The 21,366-nt window shown below is 40.0% G+C and overlaps 2 protein-coding genes across 2 annotated transcripts; both read left to right on the top strand.

The window, feature by feature from the left end:
• Positions 1-4,510: 4,510 nt before the first annotated feature.
• LOC115746617 (oligopeptide transporter 4-like) lies at positions 4,511-11,306 on the top strand. The gene is made up of 6 exons (XM_048278780.1): positions 4,511-5,153; positions 5,862-5,959; positions 8,906-9,469; positions 9,575-9,827; positions 9,919-10,101; positions 10,195-11,306. The coding sequence occupies exons 1-6, from the start codon at positions 4,617-4,619 to the stop codon at positions 10,807-10,809; spliced, it is 2,250 nt and encodes a 749-aa protein (XP_048134737.1). The 5' UTR covers positions 4,511-4,616; the 3' UTR covers positions 10,810-11,306.
• Positions 11,307-16,172: 4,866 nt separating this feature from the next.
• Positions 16,173-20,347, top strand: LOC125315103 (magnesium transporter MRS2-3-like). Its single transcript, XM_048279158.1, has 6 exons — positions 16,173-16,586; positions 18,216-18,404; positions 18,498-18,626; positions 19,463-19,623; positions 19,723-19,954; positions 20,063-20,347. The coding sequence occupies exons 1-6, from the start codon at positions 16,173-16,175 to the stop codon at positions 20,345-20,347; spliced, it is 1,410 nt and encodes a 469-aa protein (XP_048135115.1).
• Positions 20,348-21,366: the final 1,019 nt, after the last annotated feature.

Here is a 21,366-nt window from a genome sequence, read left to right as displayed (position 1 = left end):
ATTTTTTCTGTTAAGTTGCCACTTCTATTTATCTAACTTGCCAACTTGTTAATTTTATTTGACTTTTTTCGGAAAGAGAGCCGCTATCCCCACAATCTGTCATTATTTTTGACTTCACGATCTTTCAATTAATGAGTATTTTATGTAAAACACGAGGTGATAGTGTATAAATTTACGGTAAAAAATAACCAACAATACCGTTAGATTGTCGTGGAAGTGTTTCCTTTTTGGAAACCACCAATCTCCATTGGAGTAATTACCGATTTTCTCTAATTAAATTACCAACTATTTGCCCCAAATTGTTGCTTGAGTTAATTGGAAATACTTATTTTTTTTTTTTAAGATATCAAATTCTCTTATCGAAGAACCGAGAAAAAGCTTCCTTAATCTTTCACAAACTTTTATTTATCATTTTTTTATGGATAGCTTAAATTTACCAACTATTATATCAACTTACCAACCTTCATTCGAGTGAGTTACTAACTTTTATCCAGTTAACTCAACTTTGTGATGCTTTCCAACATTTGTTAGTTTTTTCTTCTGTTAACTTGCAACTTTTACTCGCATCACAAACTCTTTTCGATGAATAACTCTTTTTTTTTTAATTACCAACCTCAATTAGAATGATTTGTTGATAAAAACTGTTAGATTTTGAAGATGACAAAATTTGTCTTGAAAAGACTCTGTGCGTACTTTGACGACATTTTCTATGTGTATATATATATATATTCTCGTGCCAAGTTTTATATAAAGTAGATTTCATGGACGGAAGGAAATTCTATAATTCATTTATAAGTTGGTATATCCTAATATTCACGCGATCCTCAAAGTTGTTACAATCTTATTCATCAATATATTCAAGTTATGTTATCTCTCACTAACAAGTCATGATCTAGGTGGAATTCCTTTCCTAAGTTATATTGATTGTCAAACAATATTAAACATTATCTTCGTAATTTTCCATACGAAAAATCTTGATAGAATGGCGATCACTATGAAGATAATTTCCTTTCTTAGAGACTCAATTTGTGGGTTCAATGATTTGATTGTATGGGCGAACGGATCCTCTTAAATCTCTAATCTTTCAATTTCAACCGCCACGTGATCTTTTTCATCAAAGCCGACGGCTTTCGGAGATTAATTCTCATGGTTGTTCTATTCAATGGGAAGCTTAGAGGACCATGAGTATTTAAAGGAGCACAAGGCATTGTAGAGGTAAAGAGCGATCAAGAGTTCAACATCCATATTTCTAGAGTGCTATACATATTCTATATTATCTTCCTTGGATGAACCTTGTAATTCTTTGAGAGGTGGTGTGCAGTGTTTAAAAGTGTGTAGACTGAGAAAGTTTTGGGTAGAAGTAGCACTCAATTGCGTGTTGAAGTGCTTGAGTATAAGACCAATGACCCAGTCCAATGAGGGTGGGGAGTGGTCGCTGAGGCTATTGGGTATAGAGAAGGAGCAGCTTCCGGCAAGCTTCTATGATAACGAAGGGGGCAGAAATAATCGAATTGTGCACTAAATAAGGGCAACGCGATTCTGGAATATATATATATATATATATATATATATATATATATATATATGAAAATTGAAATTAATTCATGGAGACGCCTTTTGACGTTGTAACAATGTTGAGCTTTAGAATTCCAAAGTTAACGTGTTAAGGTGGGAACACTCCAAGGATAGGTGACCTCCTAGGAAGGTATGCATATGTACGCTAAAGGACAAAATCGTGTCGTTCAGTATGGGACCGGCCAAAGCAAACCACACCTCAATGAGTTAGTCTAAGAAGTCACAATATAGTATTAGGGTGGGACCACCTCTACTAAGTATGTGATTTGGAAACAAATTAGGCGTAAGCTGGTGGCCTATAAAGACTCGGTTCGACAAGGGTGCGGAGTGGTCGCCGGGGCTATTGAGTTTGGACAAGGAGCGGCTCTTGATAGGCTTCTAGAATGGTGAAGGGGGCAGGAGTGAATTGAACTGTGTATTGAAATGAGGAAAGGAATTTTGCAATTCTGAACCCAATTCACGTACCGCTTTACCATCTTGGATATATCAAAAGAAAAAAGGGGTTATTGCCCTTGGGTCTTACTTTAACCCGTGTAGAGCTTTTCTCGCGATGTATATGTAAAATTGGAAATAACTCACGGTGGCGCCTTTTGATGTAATGACAATACTTAGTTTTGAAATTCCAAAGTTAAGCATGCTCAAGTGAGAGCACTCCTAAGATGGATGTCCTCCTAGGAAGGTGCCCACTTGTGTGGCAAAGGACAAAACAGTGAGGCTTGGTGTGGGATGGGTCAAAACAGACAATAGGTCAATGACTTAATCTAGGATGTCATAATAAGCTATCACATTTTACTGCAATCTCTAATTTGATTGTTTAGTGGAATCAAGCCAATAGGCTCTTGGTGTAGGAGAGTGAACATAGGCTTAGCATAAGCTGTTACTCGCATATGTTTACAGTTTAGTATAATCACTTATTCACCCCCTTTAAGTGATAGTGTTAACAAACAACATGATTAACAACTTTTCTCTTATCAAGCTACCAATTAATTTTGTTTTACCAACTCTTGCCTGAGATTGTTACAACGTTTCCCAAACTTGGCTAGGTCAAGGTGGAGATTTGAATTGCGATTATGCTAAAGTACGATAATTTATGAATTAAATAGGAGCATGCCTTATGCTGTAAGGTTACACATGAGTGGGCAATTTTTTGAGGTATATGCGTGAGGGCGTTAGTAAAAACAAATCCCCCGGCAGGAATGTAGCAAATGGTGGAGCCGTTAGTATAGGATAGTTATCATGCTTTTGAGTGAGAGTAAATCCAACTAGACATGTTAATAAACTCGGATTTGGACTGCCTCAGGGCGTTCTTTTCGGATGAAAGAATTAAACTTAGTCCCATATAAGGCACATTTGATCCAAGGGTGTTGACGAATTGTAACCATCTCCTCTCTAGAATTCTATATACCTTTAGGTTACCAAAATATCTAGATATTTTATTGAAAGATACTTTAAGGAGAGTGCAGAATTATATAGGAAGATAGTTTCTCTAGAATTATCTAGAGAAAGAAACATCAAGGCAGATGTTTCTAGGAAGTTATATCTAAATATTTTGCCATATACAGATACATAATTCTGGAGGTAGAATCACTTCGTTGTGTTATTCAACAATTGATTTCAGACCTGTACTTTCGAGTTCAACAATGGGCTCGGCTGCGCATGGATATTTTTACCATGTATGGAGCTCCTTCCAATGCAACATGGGTATCCACGTCTGTACAAACCACCCAGTGAGGGCCGTGCCTGTGAATCACCTGCCTTGTTAAGCATGTTCCACCCGAAACTACGCATTTCAGGCTCATCGATTACAACAAAAACTAATCTTAATTCGTGCCTTCCAATGTCGACTGTCTTTGCATCATTCTCTGATAAATTACTCTCTAGCATGAAACCCTATTTCTTTTCTAGATAAGATCAAGGTTATTTCAATCTCGAATTCATCATCTCTCTGATGCCACAGGGAAGAGAGAAGAAACATAATGCCGTACTGTCATCTTTCGACGAACCAGAAGAAGGACCTCGACCCAAACCCGCCTCTGACGCCAGTGGCCCACTTGACGGGCCATCGGCACCGGAAGAAGGGCATAGGGATCAAGACCTGGCTTGTCGTCGACTCGGCACGCGAGGCCCAGCTCATCGACGCGGGGAAGCACTTGATCAACTGGCAGACGGGGCTCTCGGCGCGGGACCTGCAGATCCTGGATCCATCGCTGTCCTACCCATCGACCATGACGGGGCGGGAGAGGGCGCTGGTGATCAAGCTGGAGCACATAAAGGGAGTGATCACGGCCAAGAAAAAGACACTTCTTGATTTCTAAGCACTCCAGTGAAACTGTGTTCATAGGTCGTTATACTTACGAGTGTACTGAATAGTTATGGCTTCGATGGACTATTGAGTAGCGAGTGTGAAACTCTTCAGTTGAGTATGTCTTGAATTCTTTATAGGCTTGGGCTAACTTTAGGGTTTGAGTATTATTTTTCTCAAATTATTTAGGTTAAGAAGTAGAGACAAAAAAGAGTCTTTAGGTTTTTAGCCACTTTTTGTAATTCTGGATTTTCTATATTGGATTTTGCTTCTCCTCCCGCCATGGTTTTTTCCGCAAGAGTTTTCCACGTAAATCTGTATTCGTTTATTTTTCTCAGTTTTTATTTCAGTATTATTTCGGCATTGGTCATAGCATCTCCCGATGACATTCGGAAGATTAGCTTCGCCGGCGCCTCCTTGCCCTTTTATTTTTTAAAAAAAAAATTAATAGTTTGCATAATTTAATAACGAAGCATCCGAATGTAAACTGACTTCCCCTTTCTTTCTTCTATTTTTCCTTTCAATTTGGCCAACTTGGGTCCTCCCTTGGCAATAATAGTCTCGTTCCGTTTTTGCACTAGGCCAGTCAAAAAGTATAGTGACGTCCACTCTGTCCAGCATGCCTCGACCAGTCAAACTTCCAATTCACATTAAAAAGGCTGAGCTCAGCATTTCAAAATCGCTTTAAACCATACACACACAACCAAATCCTCCTCAATTCTCTTACATATCCAACGCCATGGGCAGTGTAGAACTAGAAGCCCTGCCTTCTGCCGTCGCCAACTCGAAAAAGCCGATGCCGGCGAACGACGTGGGTGATGCTGAGGACGACCTCTCACCCATTGAGGAAGTCCGGCTCACCGTGACCAACACCGACGACCCGACCTTGCCCGTGTGGACCTTTCGGATGTGGTTCCTCGGGGTGCTCTCGTGCGCCCTCCTCTCTTTCCTCAACCAGTTCTTCGCATACCGGACCGAGCCCCTCATCATAACTCAGATCACCGTGCAGGTGGCGACCCTCCCAATCGGACAGTTCATGGCGGCCGTGCTCCCGGTGACCGAGTTCCGGATCCCTGGGCTTGGGCCAAGGACGTTCTCGCTCAACCCGGGGCCGTTCAACATGAAGGAGCATGTGCTCATCTCCATCTTTGCCAATGCCGGGAGTGCATTCGGGTCGGGGTCGGCCTACGCGGTGGGCATTGTCAACATAATCAAGGCGTTCTATGTCCGGAGCATCTCCTTCTTTGCTGGTTGGCTTCTCATAATCACTACCCAGGTAAATTTCCTATGGTTAAAGGACTTTGGCCTTTCAATCAAACAACTCTTTTGATTGGTCTCTAATTAATTTTTTTTAAATATTCATTTGAAAGGGGGTCTCTCTTTTGCTTTTCTGCATGAACAGATCTTTATTTTGTTTCATATTCTTTAGCTAGTGATTCGAGGTTAGATTCAGATCAAATTCTAGTCGCCAGCTGCGAAACACAAAGGGCAAACAGGTTTATATTCTAATCATCAGAAAGGCCTCAAACAACTAGGAAGCCAAACTTTACAATATAAAAAAAAAATCCAAAAGTATCTAGAGGTGGCCGTAACATGTGGACCCCTATTAGCATAAAATATTCCTAACATATTTCCATCTACAAGGAAAAAATTCGTAACAGGTGAAGTTGCTCGAGCAAATTTTTGTTAAAAGTTATGCTACTCAAGTGATTGAACGAGAAGATATGGAACAAAAAGAGCGTCGTATGGAAATTATGACATATCATAATCTTCGAGTTTATACTATTGACTCACTCATTTCACCTTGAGATTGCAAAAACCCTAGGTTTTACTCTATATTGTATGTTTTCTTCGATAGAAATCTAAGATACAAACTATTAAAATTTGAAATTAGACAATAAAAAGTGCATGAAATGAGTTGTTGTTGTGATTATTTTTATTGGCCAAAGAAAATGCTAATGATGCGAGGAAAAGAGAAGTGCAGGTGTTGGGTTATGGATGGGCGGGGCTGCTGAGGAAGTACGTGGTGGAGCCTGCTCACATGTGGTGGCCTAGCACTCTCGTTCAAGTCTCCCTCTTCCGGTTAGCAATTTAATATCCATTTTATTTGTTAATTCTTAATAAAATTGCGGGAATTGCTCTTTCTCCATGAGATAATTAATAATGTCTGTTGCTCGAAATTAAGAGATTATCTTAACCGTCGACTCACTACTCAATTCTTCACTTTAAATCACGACGTAAATGATAAGTTGGGTCAATTACCTTCTCTATACTAGATGGGTCTCCATCATGCCAGAAAGGAAATCTAATACTAATAAGGAATATACTACAAAAACCCTCAAACTAACATACATGTAATAAATTCACTTTCCGTTAATTTCCGTTAAGTTTTACTGTCTAATTGCTAAGTCGGACGACACATAGCAATTGACAGGTATACCAAGTTTGGTGTTTTTAAACTCCGCTTGTCAAATTCACATTCAAATGGGGGAGGAGAGAAAAAAAAAAATCTGAAAAATTCTATTTGAGGTAGAAAACTCATTTTGTGTCTAAGAGGGTCCTAGCTTGCGAGAAAAAGCACGTAATAGTTGAGTGCGAATCTCTTTCGAAGACTATGTAAACTCTTCCGATAACTCCATATCACCTAATAAATCAATTTTAATAAGAGATTTCTTATTATATTTAATGTCTCTTTCTTTTTCGCCCTCGTCGCCAAAAAAAAAAAATCGAAAAAGAAAAGGGAAAAAGCTAAGTCTTAGGAATCCATACCGACGACTTGGACATTCGCCTTCGTATTGGTCGTCTCTTCCCATATTCTTTCACACACTTGAGAAATTCCTTTTTCCACATGCGTGAGCTGAAAACGGAGGAATAGAATTTAATTACAATTACGATATGGGCACAAACCTGTCGGCATGTCCGGCTTGACCAGCCCTAGTTGTTGCTGTTGCTGTAAGTGAAGCCCACAGCTCACGGCCACCGGACTATGATGAAGTGTAGTTACAGATACAATGGAATTCAAATTGGTAGGGTCATTGGGTCACAATGACGACCCACAGCTCACATGGCACGACACAAGGAATTTCTCCTGTCCATCATACGAGAAGATTCGCATTGCGATTTGAGGACACTAGGGGACAAAGGTAAGGGGAGCAATCGGGCTGGTCCCGGCAATTTCCGAGGCTTAACAACATCTGGAATTGATCGCCCCTAAATGTCAGTATCCAACTTGGACAGGCCGGAGGAGAAAAAATTTTCAGAGCCTCGTCAAGAGGTGGCCTAAGATGAGAATTTCACTTGGAATTTAGATTGATCGGCCTTTTTTTTTTTTTTCCCATGGCGATTACTTTGAGTGTTACACCGTTAGAGTGCGTGCCCGACCACCCTCGCCGGCCTTCTCGGTCCCGTCGTTGCGTAGTGGGGATGTTTATTATTGATCGCATTAGTTCAGTGCTGGTTTAATGACTATAATAAGAAGAGTAGCCCACGGGCAAAGGACGGGGGCAAATGGTCCATGGCCGATCTATTAGGGTGACTGGCGTGATCCATGGGGTGGGGACGACCAATTTGACCCGGTTCGGGTTCGAAGTCAACAGGGCTTTTGGTCAACAGTCAACACACGATCCGACACATGGCTACGTGGGCGGTCCTGAATCAAGGAACTAATTTGCGTTGCAGACTCATCGTCCTGTCTCAATCCAACGTGAGGCAGGGAGGGAACATCATTTTTGGGTGCTTCCAAGACTTTTATGTCAATGAGCTTGATGAAAAAACATATGACAAAAAATCCTATCTAACGTATTAATATATGACATAGGTTTGTCATTATTAGTTAAGTGAGTAGATTCAAGACCGAGAAGTTAGATAGATACTACCACATTATAGTCGATTCTTAATTTTTGGAACTAGAAACTGAACCTGTTAGCCCAAGGATCATGATTTTTTCAACCTTAAAGACACCATATCATGTTGACCAAAATGAAAAATGAGAAAGTACTTAAGAGACTTAGCTTAGAATTTAACTTTGAACCACTTAAAATTAAGAACGGGCCTTAGTTTTGCACAGTCGGTGGAATGTGGAACCAAACTGGTCATGGCCAATTCCCAAACTTTTTATGTAGGAATCGAACAAGTCCCTGTATGAACCGACCTGGAATCAATCGGATATTGTCTATGCAGTTCTCGGGTTGAACTGGACCGGTTGCTCACTTCTCAATGTCGGCTAGCTTTACTCGTGGCTAATTTTTATGTCCAAATTCTTGATATTACACTTTTCTTCATTGCCTTACCAATTTTTCCCCGGGAAATTTACCTCTTTCGATTCAGAAGTAGCAATAATCATTCTCCTTAATTAGTTCCATCTGGATTCATAAAAAAAGTCAAAGATTTCTAGATAGCTCCGCATGCAAATCACCAGAAAGGATCATAACGAGGATGACCATTGAGGTCAAAGAAGTGGAAATTGTGGAGTGCATCTTTCTGACTTTTCCTGTGAACATGGTTATGTGCATTCACTACTGTGTTCTGCTCCGCTGAAATTTCTATAGCTGTCACGTAAGGTCTAATAAGATCGTACCAGCAATTCTTACTTTAGCAAGGAAATTAAGGAGCGTTTTGCTCTCGAAATGCAACTTAAGCAGGACGTTGAAGCCGGAAATTCATCGCCGAAATTGGATCTGGCCGGCTTGAGAGATAGTTAGGACTAGCGGTGTCTAACCCAGAACAATGTCAGCAATGTGAAATCTGTCTCATTACGAGACCGGGACCATGGGATCTCGAGATAGAGCTGAGTACGATGTAGATCCGACGTCTAAGCATAAGGCAATCAATGGCAATTAGGAACGAGACAGAGCAAGAGACTCAAAGCACCGTTCATAAGTACAACTAGCAATGTTCATTTTCGAAGCTTTGGCTTAGGAAGTTATAATTTGATTCTGAACTTTTTGAGTATCCATATTATGAAGTTCAGGAACTGTAGAAGTGTTTTTTAGCCATGCCGTAATGAAATCGGTAATATGGATTTCGCAGGGCTTTGCATGAGAAAGATGATCAACGCATGTCGCGGGCAAAATTCTTTGTGATAGCCATGATATGCAGCTTCTCATGGTACGCCGTCCCGGGCTACCTCTTCCCCACACTCACAAACATATCCTGGATCTGCTGGGCCTTCTCCAAGTCAGTCACGGCTCAGCAGATCGGGTCTGGGATGCAAGGGCTCGGGCTCGGAGCGCTGACCCTCGACTGGACCGCGGTCGCGTCCTTCTTATGCAGCCCTCTCATGTGCCCGTTCTTCGCCATAATGAACGTCTTTGCAGGATACGCATTGGTGGTGCATGTTGCCATCCCGTTAGCGTATTGGGGATTCAATTTGTATGGGGCGGATAGATTTCCCATCTTCTCGTCGCACTTGTTCACGAACCAAGGCCAGAAGTACAACATCTCGGCCATCGTGGACGAGAACTTCGAGTTGGACGTGGCTAATTACGGGGAGCAAGGACGGATTCATCTGAGCATGTTCTTCGCTCTCACTTACGGGTTTGGTTTTGCCACGGTCGCGTCCACACTGACCCACGTTGGCTTCTTCTATGGAAGGTACTAATTACTCTTCATCTGATTGAATTTCTGGATTTCGGCCTTTATCCTACAATGTGAATGAAATAGATTCTGAAATGTTCATTGCTCGGACAATGGGAGCAGAGAAATTTACGAGCGGTATCGTGCCTCGTACAAGGGGAAGGAAGACATCCACACGAGATTGATGCGAAGATACGAGGACATACCTTCGTGGTGGTTTTGTTTGTTGCTCGCTCCAACTGTTGCGGTGTATCCATCGCTCTGCATATTCTTGAACAAGCAGGTCCAAATGCCATGGTGGGGACTTCTCTTTGCCAGCGCCCTCGCTTTTATCTTCACTCTTCCAATCAGTATCATCACCGCCACGACGAACCAGGTCGCATCTGCTAACAAAACACAAACTCGTCTTATCGCTTGGAATCATAAATCATTATATATTCATGGCCAATACTCCATATGACTTACAGACGCCGGGATTGAACATTATTACGGAATATATCATGGGGGTGATATATCCGGGTCGACCGATAGCAAATGTGTGCTTCAAGACCTATGGCTACATGAGCATGGCCCAAGCTGTGTCCTTCCTCAATGACTTCAAGCTTGGACATTACATGAAGATCCCTCCAAGATCAATGTTCTTAGTTCAGGTACATTATATTGCTGTCTTATGACTCAAAATCTTAGCTGCTGGAAGTATTTTGGCTGATTCTTGAATGCGAAACCCGCCGTGGTTGATGTAGGTCATCGGCACGATCATTGCTGGGACCATCAACATAGCCGTGGCATGGTGGCTTCTCAATTCCATCACCAACATATGCCAGGATGAGCTCCTGCCGCCAGACAGCCCCTGGACGTGCCCGGACGACAGGGTCTTCTTCGACGTCTCCGTCATATGGGGCTTGGTGGGGCCCAAGCGCATCTTCGGGGCCCAAGGGAACTACCAGGCCATGAACTGGTTCTTCCTCGGCGGTGCGGTGGGCCCTTTCCTAGTCTGGTTGCTGCACAAGGCGTTCCCGGACAAGTCCTGGATCCCGCTGATCAACCTCCCGGTGCTCCTAGGGGCGACCGGTAACATGCCACCTGCCACGCCGTTGAACTACAGCGCGTGGGTCCTCGTGGGAACAATATTCAATTTCTTTGTCTTTCGCTACCGGAAGCAGTGGTGGCAGAGGTACAACTACGTGCTCTCGGCAGCGCTGGACGCGGGAGTGGCCTTCATGGCGCTGCTTTTGTACTTTTGTCTAGGAATGGAGAACAAGGGACTGAATTGGTGGGGAACGGGCGGCGAGCACTGCGACTTGGCGAGTTGTCCGACTGCTAAAGGGATATCTGTAGATGGATGTCCGACCAAGTAACATAAATGCATCAGAAAAGTGCACAATGAATACCATTGGAAAAAGTTTTAAGCTAATGGAGTCTGATTTCAGGAAATGTAGATGTCTGTTATACTTCGTTTTTCTCACACGTCACCAACTTGTGGATTTTACTCGTTTGCATTATTCATTGGATAGAAGTATGATGAATGGTTTCAGTATAGTACTTCGCTTGGAGATACAGAGAGGAGGGTCCGGATTTATTAAAGCTGAAGTTATCAAACTGTTATCAGCAGCCACGGTCATTGTCTCAGTTGGGGATGATCCTAATCCTCGACTCAGGGGGCTTCTAGGGATTTTTGCATGGCTTAAGACTCATTCATGCATGTAAGGAAATTTTTTCCAGTAGCTGTGCTGCAGCTGCACATACTAGTCAACTCTTGATCTTCATTGATCAATTCAAGGTCCAAGGCCAGTTCTGAGATGCGTCTATGTATCCGGAACAACAGAATGTCGATACAATACCAAGCTCCTTCACAATACAAATTTCGAAAAACCGTGCAAAGTAGAACGAATCGACAACTCCCTAATCATGAATGATGGCGAAGCAGCAGTTGCTCAATAACATAACGCCGAGCTATTGATTCTTCGTCTTTCAAAGAAATCGCTCAACAAAACAGAGGTCTAAGCACACAAAACAAACTCCACTATTCATTTTGTCGCCGTAATTCAAAAAGTAACTCGTCTTAAAAAAGTAGCCAAAATTATACACTTTATAGAATGGGCTGGAGAGAAACCCCTAACCTCACTTCCATCGTTTCCCATTCAAAATGCAGCAAGTAATAACTTTGAAAAATAGCACATCATACGTGATTTTTCATACCTTGGATATGTATCACTTACACAATCACTTGGCGGTTGACTTTGACGGGATATGAGAGGGCTTCAATTTACGGACAAGCGATCTTGTTGGGTCATGAATATTTAAGAAAACATATTAACGCCACATAGTAAGCTTGAAACCTAAACAAATCGAAGCAACACCCTTAAAGTTCTTACATACTATCACCATTGTATTCTTCCACGTAAGTAGTATCTTATTCATGAACAAGCACGCAAGTGTTTAGTTGTTTTCTTACTCAAGCGGATTGGGACCTAAGCTCTGAATTTGCACGAGGGCCTTAGTAGTTGATGGAGGCATTGGTGGTTCTATCATTTAGGAATAAACACAAGCAGATAAAGGACAGATTCAGTAAAAGTATACATTCAGTCAAACTCAGTACGAAAATCATAATAAGGGAAATGGAATTGTCAGCACCATGAATTTACTCAATCGGGTGGTGGGAAGATTCAAGAAGAGAATAAATTAAGTCAACCCCAAATGCCAAAAACATAAATTTGGATGGCCATACCAGGAATATACACAAACAGGTGGTGGGCAGATGCAATAACTAAATCTATCAACAAGAATATGACCCGAATCGCTTGAGAATATAATCAGCTTTGAGCAATCAATAACATACCTCCAATCAAGCTTATTTATGTGTACACAGGAAATACGGTTGTATATCCACTTTACTCGCTCGAGTAAAGTGGAAGTTCACGTCAAATGCAATCCATAGAGAGAACGAGGAAGGACAGAAAAGGGAGACTTACAAAACTTTTTGGTAACTCTATTGTAGATTTACGGGCTTTCACTTGAATTTCTTACCGTCTTAAACTTATCAACTAGTATAAAAAAGGAAAATGATTTTCTGACAGATCTGTCGGATATAGTATAATTTTAACCGTAGATCCACACACCATCACCGCGTGTTTTGGATAAAACTCTCATTGATTGGGAGAACGTATGATCGAAATGACCGACAAGTACTATTAGATTATCGGGCTAGCATCCCTCCATGAAAAATACCTATTTCTCCGATCAAGTTATCAACTAGTATTGGGTTACCCATTTCATTTAATTTACTTGTTACAATTTTATTTTTTTCAGTTTATTGATCTAACGTGCCAACTTCTTAATTTTATAAACTCTTTTTGGAAACCACCAATCTCCATTGGAGTAATTACCAGCTTCTCTAATTAAATTACCAACTATTTACCTCAAATTGTTGTTTGAGTTAATTGGAAATACATATTTTATTTTTTAAGATGCCAAATTCTCTTATCGAAGAACAGAAAAAAAAAGCTTATTTAATCTTTCATAAACTTTTATTTATTTATTTTTTGTCGATAGCTTAAATTTACCAACTATTATGTCAACTTATCAACTTTCATTCGCGTTACTTGCCAACTTTTCTCTTGTTAACTCAAATTTGAGATGCTTTCCAATATCTGTTAGTTTTTTCTTCTGTTAACTTGCAACTTTAATTTGCCTCACCAACTCTTTTCAATGGATAACTCTTGCTTTTTTAATTACCAACCTCAATTGGAATGATTTGTTTATAAAATCTATTAGATTTTGAATATGACAGTTTCTAAATCGCCAGAAAAGACTTTGTGTGTACTTTGAAGACACTTTCTATATATATATATACTCTTGTAGTCAATTGTCTGCCAAGTTTTATATACTAACAGAAGCAGGTTTCATGTACAGAAGCAAATTCTATCATTCATTTATGATATATCCTAATATTCACACGGTCCTTAAAATTGTTATAATCTTAATCATCAATGTACTTATGTTATGTTATCTCTCACTAACATCTCATGATCTAGGTGGAATTCCTTTCCTAAGTTATATTGATTGTCAAACAATATTAAATATTATCTTCACAATTTTTCATATGAGAAATCTTGATTGATTGGCAATTACCACGAAGATAATTTCCTTTATTAGAGACTCAATTTGTGGATTCAATGATTTGATCGTTTGGGTGAACAAATCCTTCAAATCTCCGATCTTTCCATTTCAACGGCTATGTGATTTTTTTCATTCAATGGCAACGGCTAGCTTAGAGATTAATCCTCGTGGTGTTTCTATTTAACGGGAAGCTTGAGGGACGAGGAGTATATAAGGAGCACAAGGCACTGTAGAGGTAAAAAGAGATTAAGAGTTCAATATCCATATTTCTAGAGAGCTATACATATTCTATATTATCTTCCTTTGATGAACCTTGTAATTCTTTGAGAGGGGTTATGCATATAGAAGCAGCACTCACTTCTGTGTTGAAGAGCTTGAGTATAAGTGCAATGACCCGGTTCAACGAGGGTGGGGAGTGGTCACCGAGGCTATCGGGACTAGAGAAGGAGCTACTCCTAGCAGGCTTCTATAATGACAAAGGGGGCAGAAATGAATCGAACTGTGTACTAAACAAGAGCAAAGTAATTCTGGAATACATATGTGAAAAATGGAATTAACTCATGGAAGCATCTCTTGACGTAGTGACAATGCTTAGCTTTAGACTTCAAAGTTAAGCGTGCTAAGGTGAAAGCACTCTTAGGATGGGTGGCCTCCTTGGAAGGTATCTACATGTATGCCAAAGGACAAAACCGTGAGGCTTAATATGGGATGGGCCAAAGCAAACAATAACTTAGGAAGTTAATCCAAGATGTCACCATATAGTATTAGAGCGGGACCCCCTCTAATAGGTACATGGCTCGGGGACAAATTAGGCGGAAGCTGGTGGCTCGTAAAGACCCGGTCTGACGAGGGTATGAAGTGGTTGTCGGGGCTATTGAGCTTGGACAATGAGCAGCTCCCGGCAAGCTTCTAGGATGGTGAAGGAGGCAGGAATGAACCGAATCGTATACCGAAACGGAGGAAAGCGATTTTGGAATCATAGTGTTTTGAACCCAACTCACGTACCTCTTTATTGTCCCGGATGTATCAAAAGAAAAAAGGGGTTATTGCGCTTGGTGCTTACTTTAACCCGTGCAGAGCTTTTCTTGAAATATATGTGTGAAAACTGAAAATAACTCATGGATGCGCCTTTTGACGTAACGACAATATTTAGCTTTGGAACTCCAAAATTAAACGTGCACAGGTGAGAGCACTCTAAGATGGATGGCTTCTTGACAAGGTGCTCATATGTATGGCAAATGACAAAACCGTGAAATTCGGTATGGGATGGGTCAAAACGGACAATAGCTTAGTGACTTCATCCAAGATGTCACAATAAGCTATCACATTTTACGGTTATCTCTAATTTGATTACTTAGTGGAATCAAGCTAATAGGCTGTTAGTAGGGTGAATGTAGGCTTAGCATAAGCCGAACCGCTATAAATGATTTTGCATTGCTCTCAATTCCCTTACTTGCTTCTATTTACAGTTTAGTATAATCACCTATTCACCCCCTCTAAGTGATAGTGGTAACAAACAACATTATTAACAACTTTTCTCTTATCAAGTTACCAATTAATTTTGTTTTACCAACTCTTGCATGAGATTGTTACAACATTTCCCAAACTTGGCTAGGTCAAGGTGGAGATTTGAATTGTGATTGTGCTAATGTACGATAATTTATGAATTAAATAGGAGCATGCCTTATGCTGTAAGGTTACACATGAGTGGGCGATTTGTTGAGGTATATGCGTGAGGGCGTTAGTAAAAACAAATCCCTCGGCAGGAATGTAGCGAATGGTGGAGCCGTTAGTATAGTATAGTTATCATGCTTTCGAGTGAGAGTAAATCCAACTGGATATGTTAATAAACTTGGATTTGGACTGCCTCGGGTGATCTTTTCGAACGAAAGTATTAAACTTAGTCCCATATAAGGCATGTTTGATCCAAGGGTGTTGACGAATTGTAGCCCATCTATTCTCTCTAGAATTCTAAATACCTTTAGGTTACCTAAATATCTAGATATTTTATTGAAAGATACTTTAAGGAGAGGGCAGAATTATACAGGAAGATATTTTCTCTAGAATTATCTAGAGAAAGAAACATCTAGGCAGATGTTTGTCTAGAAGTATGTAGGAAATAACTTCTTTAGAAAAATTTAGGATGTTTCTAGGAAGATATATCTAAATATTTTGCCATATAAAGATACATAATTCTGGAGGTAGAACCACTTCGTGGTGTTATTCAACAATTGATATCAGACCTGTACTTTCGAGTTCAACAATGGGCTCGGCTGCGCATGGATATTTTTACCATGTATGGAGCTCCTTCCAATGCGACATGGGTATCCACGCCTGTACAGACCACCCCAGTGAGGGCCGTCCCTGTGAATCACCTGCCTTGTTAAGCATGTTCCACCTTAAACTACGCATTTCAGGCTCATCAATTACAACAAAAACTAATCTTAATTCGTGCCTTCCAATGTCGACTGTCTTTGCATCATTCTCTGATAAATTACTCTCTGTAGCATGAAACCCTATTTCTTTTCTAGATAAGATCAAGGTTATTTCAATCTCGAATTCATCATCTCTCTGATCCCACAGGGAAGAGAGAAGACACATAATGCCGAACGGTCATCTTTCGACGAACCAAAAGGAGGACCTCGACCCGAACCCGCCTCCGACGCCAGTGGCCCACTTGACGGGCCATCGGCACCGGAAGAAGGGCATAGGGATCAAGACCTGGCTTGTCGTCGACTCGGCAGGCGAGGCCCAGCTCATCGACGCAGGGAAGCACTTGATCAACCGGCAGACGGGGCTCTCGGCGCGGGACCTGCGGATCCTGGATCCATCGCTATCCTACCCATCGACCGTGACGGGGCGGGAGAGGGCACTGGTGATCAAGCTGGAGCACATAAAGGGAATGATCACGGCCAAGGACGTTTGGCTGCTCAACTCCAAGGATCCCGCGGTGGTTCCTTTCGTGGAGGAGCTTAAGCGTCGGTGCTCGCATCATTATCAAGCCAATGCCATGAAGGTTTGGAGTTATATTTTTGAACATATCAAAGAAATAGACTCTACATCGATGGCATCTGATTGATTAGTCCAAAGTCAGCATTTGCCACTTTACATCATGAAGCTGAGAATTGTTTAGCTGCTCTTGGAGGACACCGTCCTCGTCCGCTCATGTCAATCACGGCGTTCGATATGGAAGAACTAATAAGAAACCATCGTAATGCTTGGCTCACTGTGATTTCTGGTGTATGCTATTAGACATCCTTGTCGTTGTCCTTTGGTTTAACGCTCAATGTTGCACCTGAATTTTCAATTGGTTTGATCGGACTATTGAACTTTTGTCCAACATGAAACATTGTTCCTAAACTTTAATGGATTTGATTTAGTTCGCGAGTGATTCTAGTAAGTTCAATGTAAACTTTATCTCAAGGCTTCATTTGTTTCAAGGAAAATGAATGATTTTGGTAATATTTTCTTAAAAACGACCATTTGTATCGTTTAAAATAATTAGTCAATGAAACATATTTAATTGTCGACAATAATTTATGTTTAAATATTTTTGTGGACAATTAAAATTTTCATTTACTCATACATTTTTGTAAGAGATATAAGAGATTATTTTTAGAAAAATATTTTACGAATTATTCATTTTCATGAAACAAGCATGCCCTAAGAAAAGCTTCCAAAATCGAGACAAACTCACTCGCCTTATACGAACCATGTCATCTTCTTACTCAAGTTTCGAATCGAGATTGCTTGAACTAGAAAGGATAGATGATTTTAAGGTTTACTTTTCTTCTTCTTAAACGTGTGAAATCAGCAACATAGCAGAGTAGTTCCCGTGTCCATTAATTTCACTCCCAAAGTCAAACTTTGCATCTTTTTTAACCGGAAAAAAGAAAAGAAACTTTGTCGTAACTAGTGCAGCTGCAATCTAGGACGCCCTCTATCATTTCACAAGATAGCCTGAGAACTATCATTTCTAATCAATTTTTTTTCAATCAGAAATTCGTCCTCTCACCATCTCTTTGGGGATTAGACTGTGTAGCCATTCCTGGTGAAGCAGTACTTTGTTAGTTTGATTTATCCAGTATTCAACTGGAGCAACCCACACATCATACCCCAGATACCGCCTCCCTCTCTTTTGTCGAACAATATCGCTGTGGACCGACGATCCGAACAGATATCACCCGAGTAAACGATTATCCGTAAGCTAAAACTAGTTGATTCGTGAAAAGCTCTGATAACATATATCGCCCATGAACATTTGTTTTTCTGAGTTATGGTAGCCGGTAACACTTAAAAACTCGATAAGAGATTTCATTTTCCTGTCATTTTATTTTTTGTGGTCATTTTTGCGTAGGGTTTTGTTAGCATAACAGATTTCGGGTTATTGTGAGAATAACAACATATTGCGAGCCACAAATTCTTGAATGAGTGAACCCTACAGAGATTTATAACTATTTATTTTACTTTTTTGTGGTCCAAAATAGACTATTATTTTCACAGTAGATTAAAAGGCTATCACTCCATCATTTCTCATAATTATTTGTTATTTATTATTATTATTTTTTTGCAACCCAGAACAGACAGTTATATTCTCACAATCGATTAAAAACCGTCACTTAATCATTTCTCTTTCTCATAATAGCTTGACAGAACCGGTGGTGATGAAGAGCAATCTGAGGAAGCTTTACATCAAGTTTTCGAAGCTACGCAAGAGAACATATCGCACCCTCGAGGGGTTGAGCATCAACACGACAGATCAGAGACTCTTCCTTTTGAGTTTGTGGCCTTAGAGGCATGCCTTGAAGCTGCATGCTCTAGTTTAGATGATGAGGTAAAGGGCTCTGGTTTTTTTTTCTGCATTATCTGCATTACAGAGCAGCATATTGTCCTTATCGTTCCTCAAATTATTTGCTGGGGAATTTAGGCAAAAGCAATCGAGCAAGAGGCTAATCCTGCTTTGGACAAGCTAATTTCGAAGATTAGTACCCGGAATCTCGAGCGTGTCCGGCAGATTAAAGCTCGATTGGTCATGTTGACAGGACGAGTTCAAAAGGTTTGAGTCTTCCACCCTGCAGAATTCTGTAGAATTTTCCTCACTGCCAGTGAACTTCGATTAGTCTTGGTAAGAGTAAAAAAAAAAATAATGGTAGAGAAAATGATCAGCAACTTTCCAACCTGAATTAGAGTGACTTACCAACTTTTGTAAGAAGTAGATGATCAACTCTCATTTGAGTTCCTTATCAATATCTCATGTTTTATTTTAAGTTACCAGTTAATCTAGCATGTTACCAAATTTCATGTGCCTAGTAATTATTTTTATGAATTATCTGCCGAAATCATATGACACGCCAGCTTTTCTAGATATATGAAATTTGGTAACTCAATAAATTGGTCAGTAGCTACTGTAAGAAAAGTAAATAAAAGTGCATAAATTATGAGAAATTTTTTTGTTAGAGACCAGAATTGTCAATGTAACCCATACAAGCATTTGTCCAATTTAAGTAAGGGTACATCTTAGTTGGCATCTCAAAAATAGGTCATCTAGACACTAGTATTAGTCCATCTAAAGGAGTAATTGAGTTAGCTTTTTGGATTTTGTGAGATCACGACTAGCTAATCTAAATATTTAAACTGTTAAATGAATGCATTATGTAATATTGAATATCATAACTCTTCCCATCGCTTTTTTAGTCTATGAAAATATAAGATTGGGGTGGGGGAGGCATACAGAGGCCGCCTAGAAAGTGCTATGATACAAATGCAAAAGAGTCACAATCAACTAATTTAGAAGTTTAATTTGCTAAATGAAAATGTGATTTTGATACCAAATTGTCCGTGACACGATTAATTGGCAAAATCAATTCACTGTGGATCACTTTTTATCTCTAGATAAAGGACGAGATCGAGCATCTTCTTGAGAACGATGGAGACATGGCAGAGATGTATTTGACCGGCAAACCACTCCAAGGTGAAAAAGACGAGTCGTCTTCTTCTTCTTCATCGATCACTGTAGAGGAAGATGAACTTCATGAACTATACGAAGAAGAAAGGCAAGCATTCTACATCTCTAGCATCATGTTGTCGATCACGGTCGAATAATTTCAAATCTTTTTCTATTTTTTCAAAGCCTTTTCCACTTAATCATGCAGGAATTACGACGGAGACGATATAATCAGGGCAGATGAGAGTGCGAATGCTTCGGGGAACTCGTTGAATGATGATGAAATGGAGGAGGGGATCAAAGATAGCAACTCACATGGTGGCTTGAGCATGAGCAAGCGTCTTGATGGCTCAAGCAAGCACCTTGATGTGGCCGAATTGGAAATGCTCCTAGAGGCATACTTTGTGCAGCTTGACGGCACACTCAACGAGCTATCCGCGGTACGAATCTCAAACTTTAAACTCGAACGCGTGCGCAAGCACGCAAAGTCTTAACCACGAATCCTATCCAATTCCTTAAAAACATGTTCATCTTGTCTCTGTTGAAAGTTAAGGGAATACATTCAAGACACGGAGGACTATGTGAACATAATGTTGGATGACAAGCAAAACAATCTGCTGCAAATGGGAGTCGTCATATCGACGGCGACGTTATTCATCACCATGTTCATTATTGTGACTGGGATATTTGGTATGAACGTCAGAATTGCACTCTTTCATCCTCCGAATCCGACAATCAACAATTTCCTTTGGACAGCAGGCGGATGCACCGTCGGGACGATTGTCTTGTACGTTATTGCAATAGCATGGTACAAAAAAAAACGGTTTATATAGCTAGCGGGTCGAGTTCAACATCGCTTGGAGAATGTTTTGTGTGGAAACACATATACGGACAGTATGTGTGGTATAGATACAGGAAAAGCATATGTTTTTACAGTATTTGTTTAAGTTGCAAACACTCATTTAAAATCCACGCATCAAAATTTATTTGATAGATTTCGAATTACTTTTTCTATTAATGTACACCTTTTATTGAAGTTACTGAATTTCATATCTGTTTGTCAATGTTAACTTTATTTGAGTTATTTATCAACTAGTTACGATTATTGTTTGAGACACTTACGGGCGTTGATTAGTTCGTTTTGATTTGCAACTTTTCTAATAAGTAAAAATCACCAACTCATATATCAAAATTATATTTGAGTATTTACCGTGTTCTTTTTAATAAAGTTTAACTAATTTAAGGTTTTTAAATCCTTTTTTGACCAAGTTGTTCTCGAATTACCAATTTTTCTAACAACTTACCAATTCTCATTGAAGTTATCAACTTTTATACGAAATTACCACTTTACTTTGAATCACTAAGTATCACAATATTATTAGTTCTACTTTATTAAAAGTTGGTAGCTTCAACAAAATCTATCGAGTAACTTATAGTGAGCGGCTCCGATAAAAGCGAGTAATATTAATGTAGTCGATAGATTCATTAACAGAATTTGTTTAATAACTCAAATTGTTACTGTCTTGTAACGTGACTATACTTCAACTTAGGGAAATGTGTACAAAAAGTCCTAAACATTTTTTTATTGCACTAATTTAGTCCCAAACTTTTTACATTTATGCCAACCGAGTCCATCCGGCCAATTTTATTTGGAAATTGCTGACGTGGATGTTGGTCATCCTACGTGACACGGCCAGAACATCGGGCCTAACATTTACATTTTTTAACAATTTTTTAGAAATTTTATAATAAATTTTTTATTTTTCTTTTTACTTTGGTTTTGGTTTTGGAGAGTGGGCCGGAGTCCTCATTGGTCGATGCTAGGACTGCGAGCTCTCACCTAGATTTGGGC

The sequence above is a fragment of the Rhodamnia argentea genome, chromosome 5 (assembly GCF_020921035.1).
Source record: "Rhodamnia argentea isolate NSW1041297 chromosome 5, ASM2092103v1, whole genome shotgun sequence".
NCBI lineage: Eukaryota > Viridiplantae > Streptophyta > Magnoliopsida > Myrtales > Myrtaceae > Rhodamnia > Rhodamnia argentea.
This window is presented reverse-complemented; position numbering and strand designations above follow the sequence as displayed.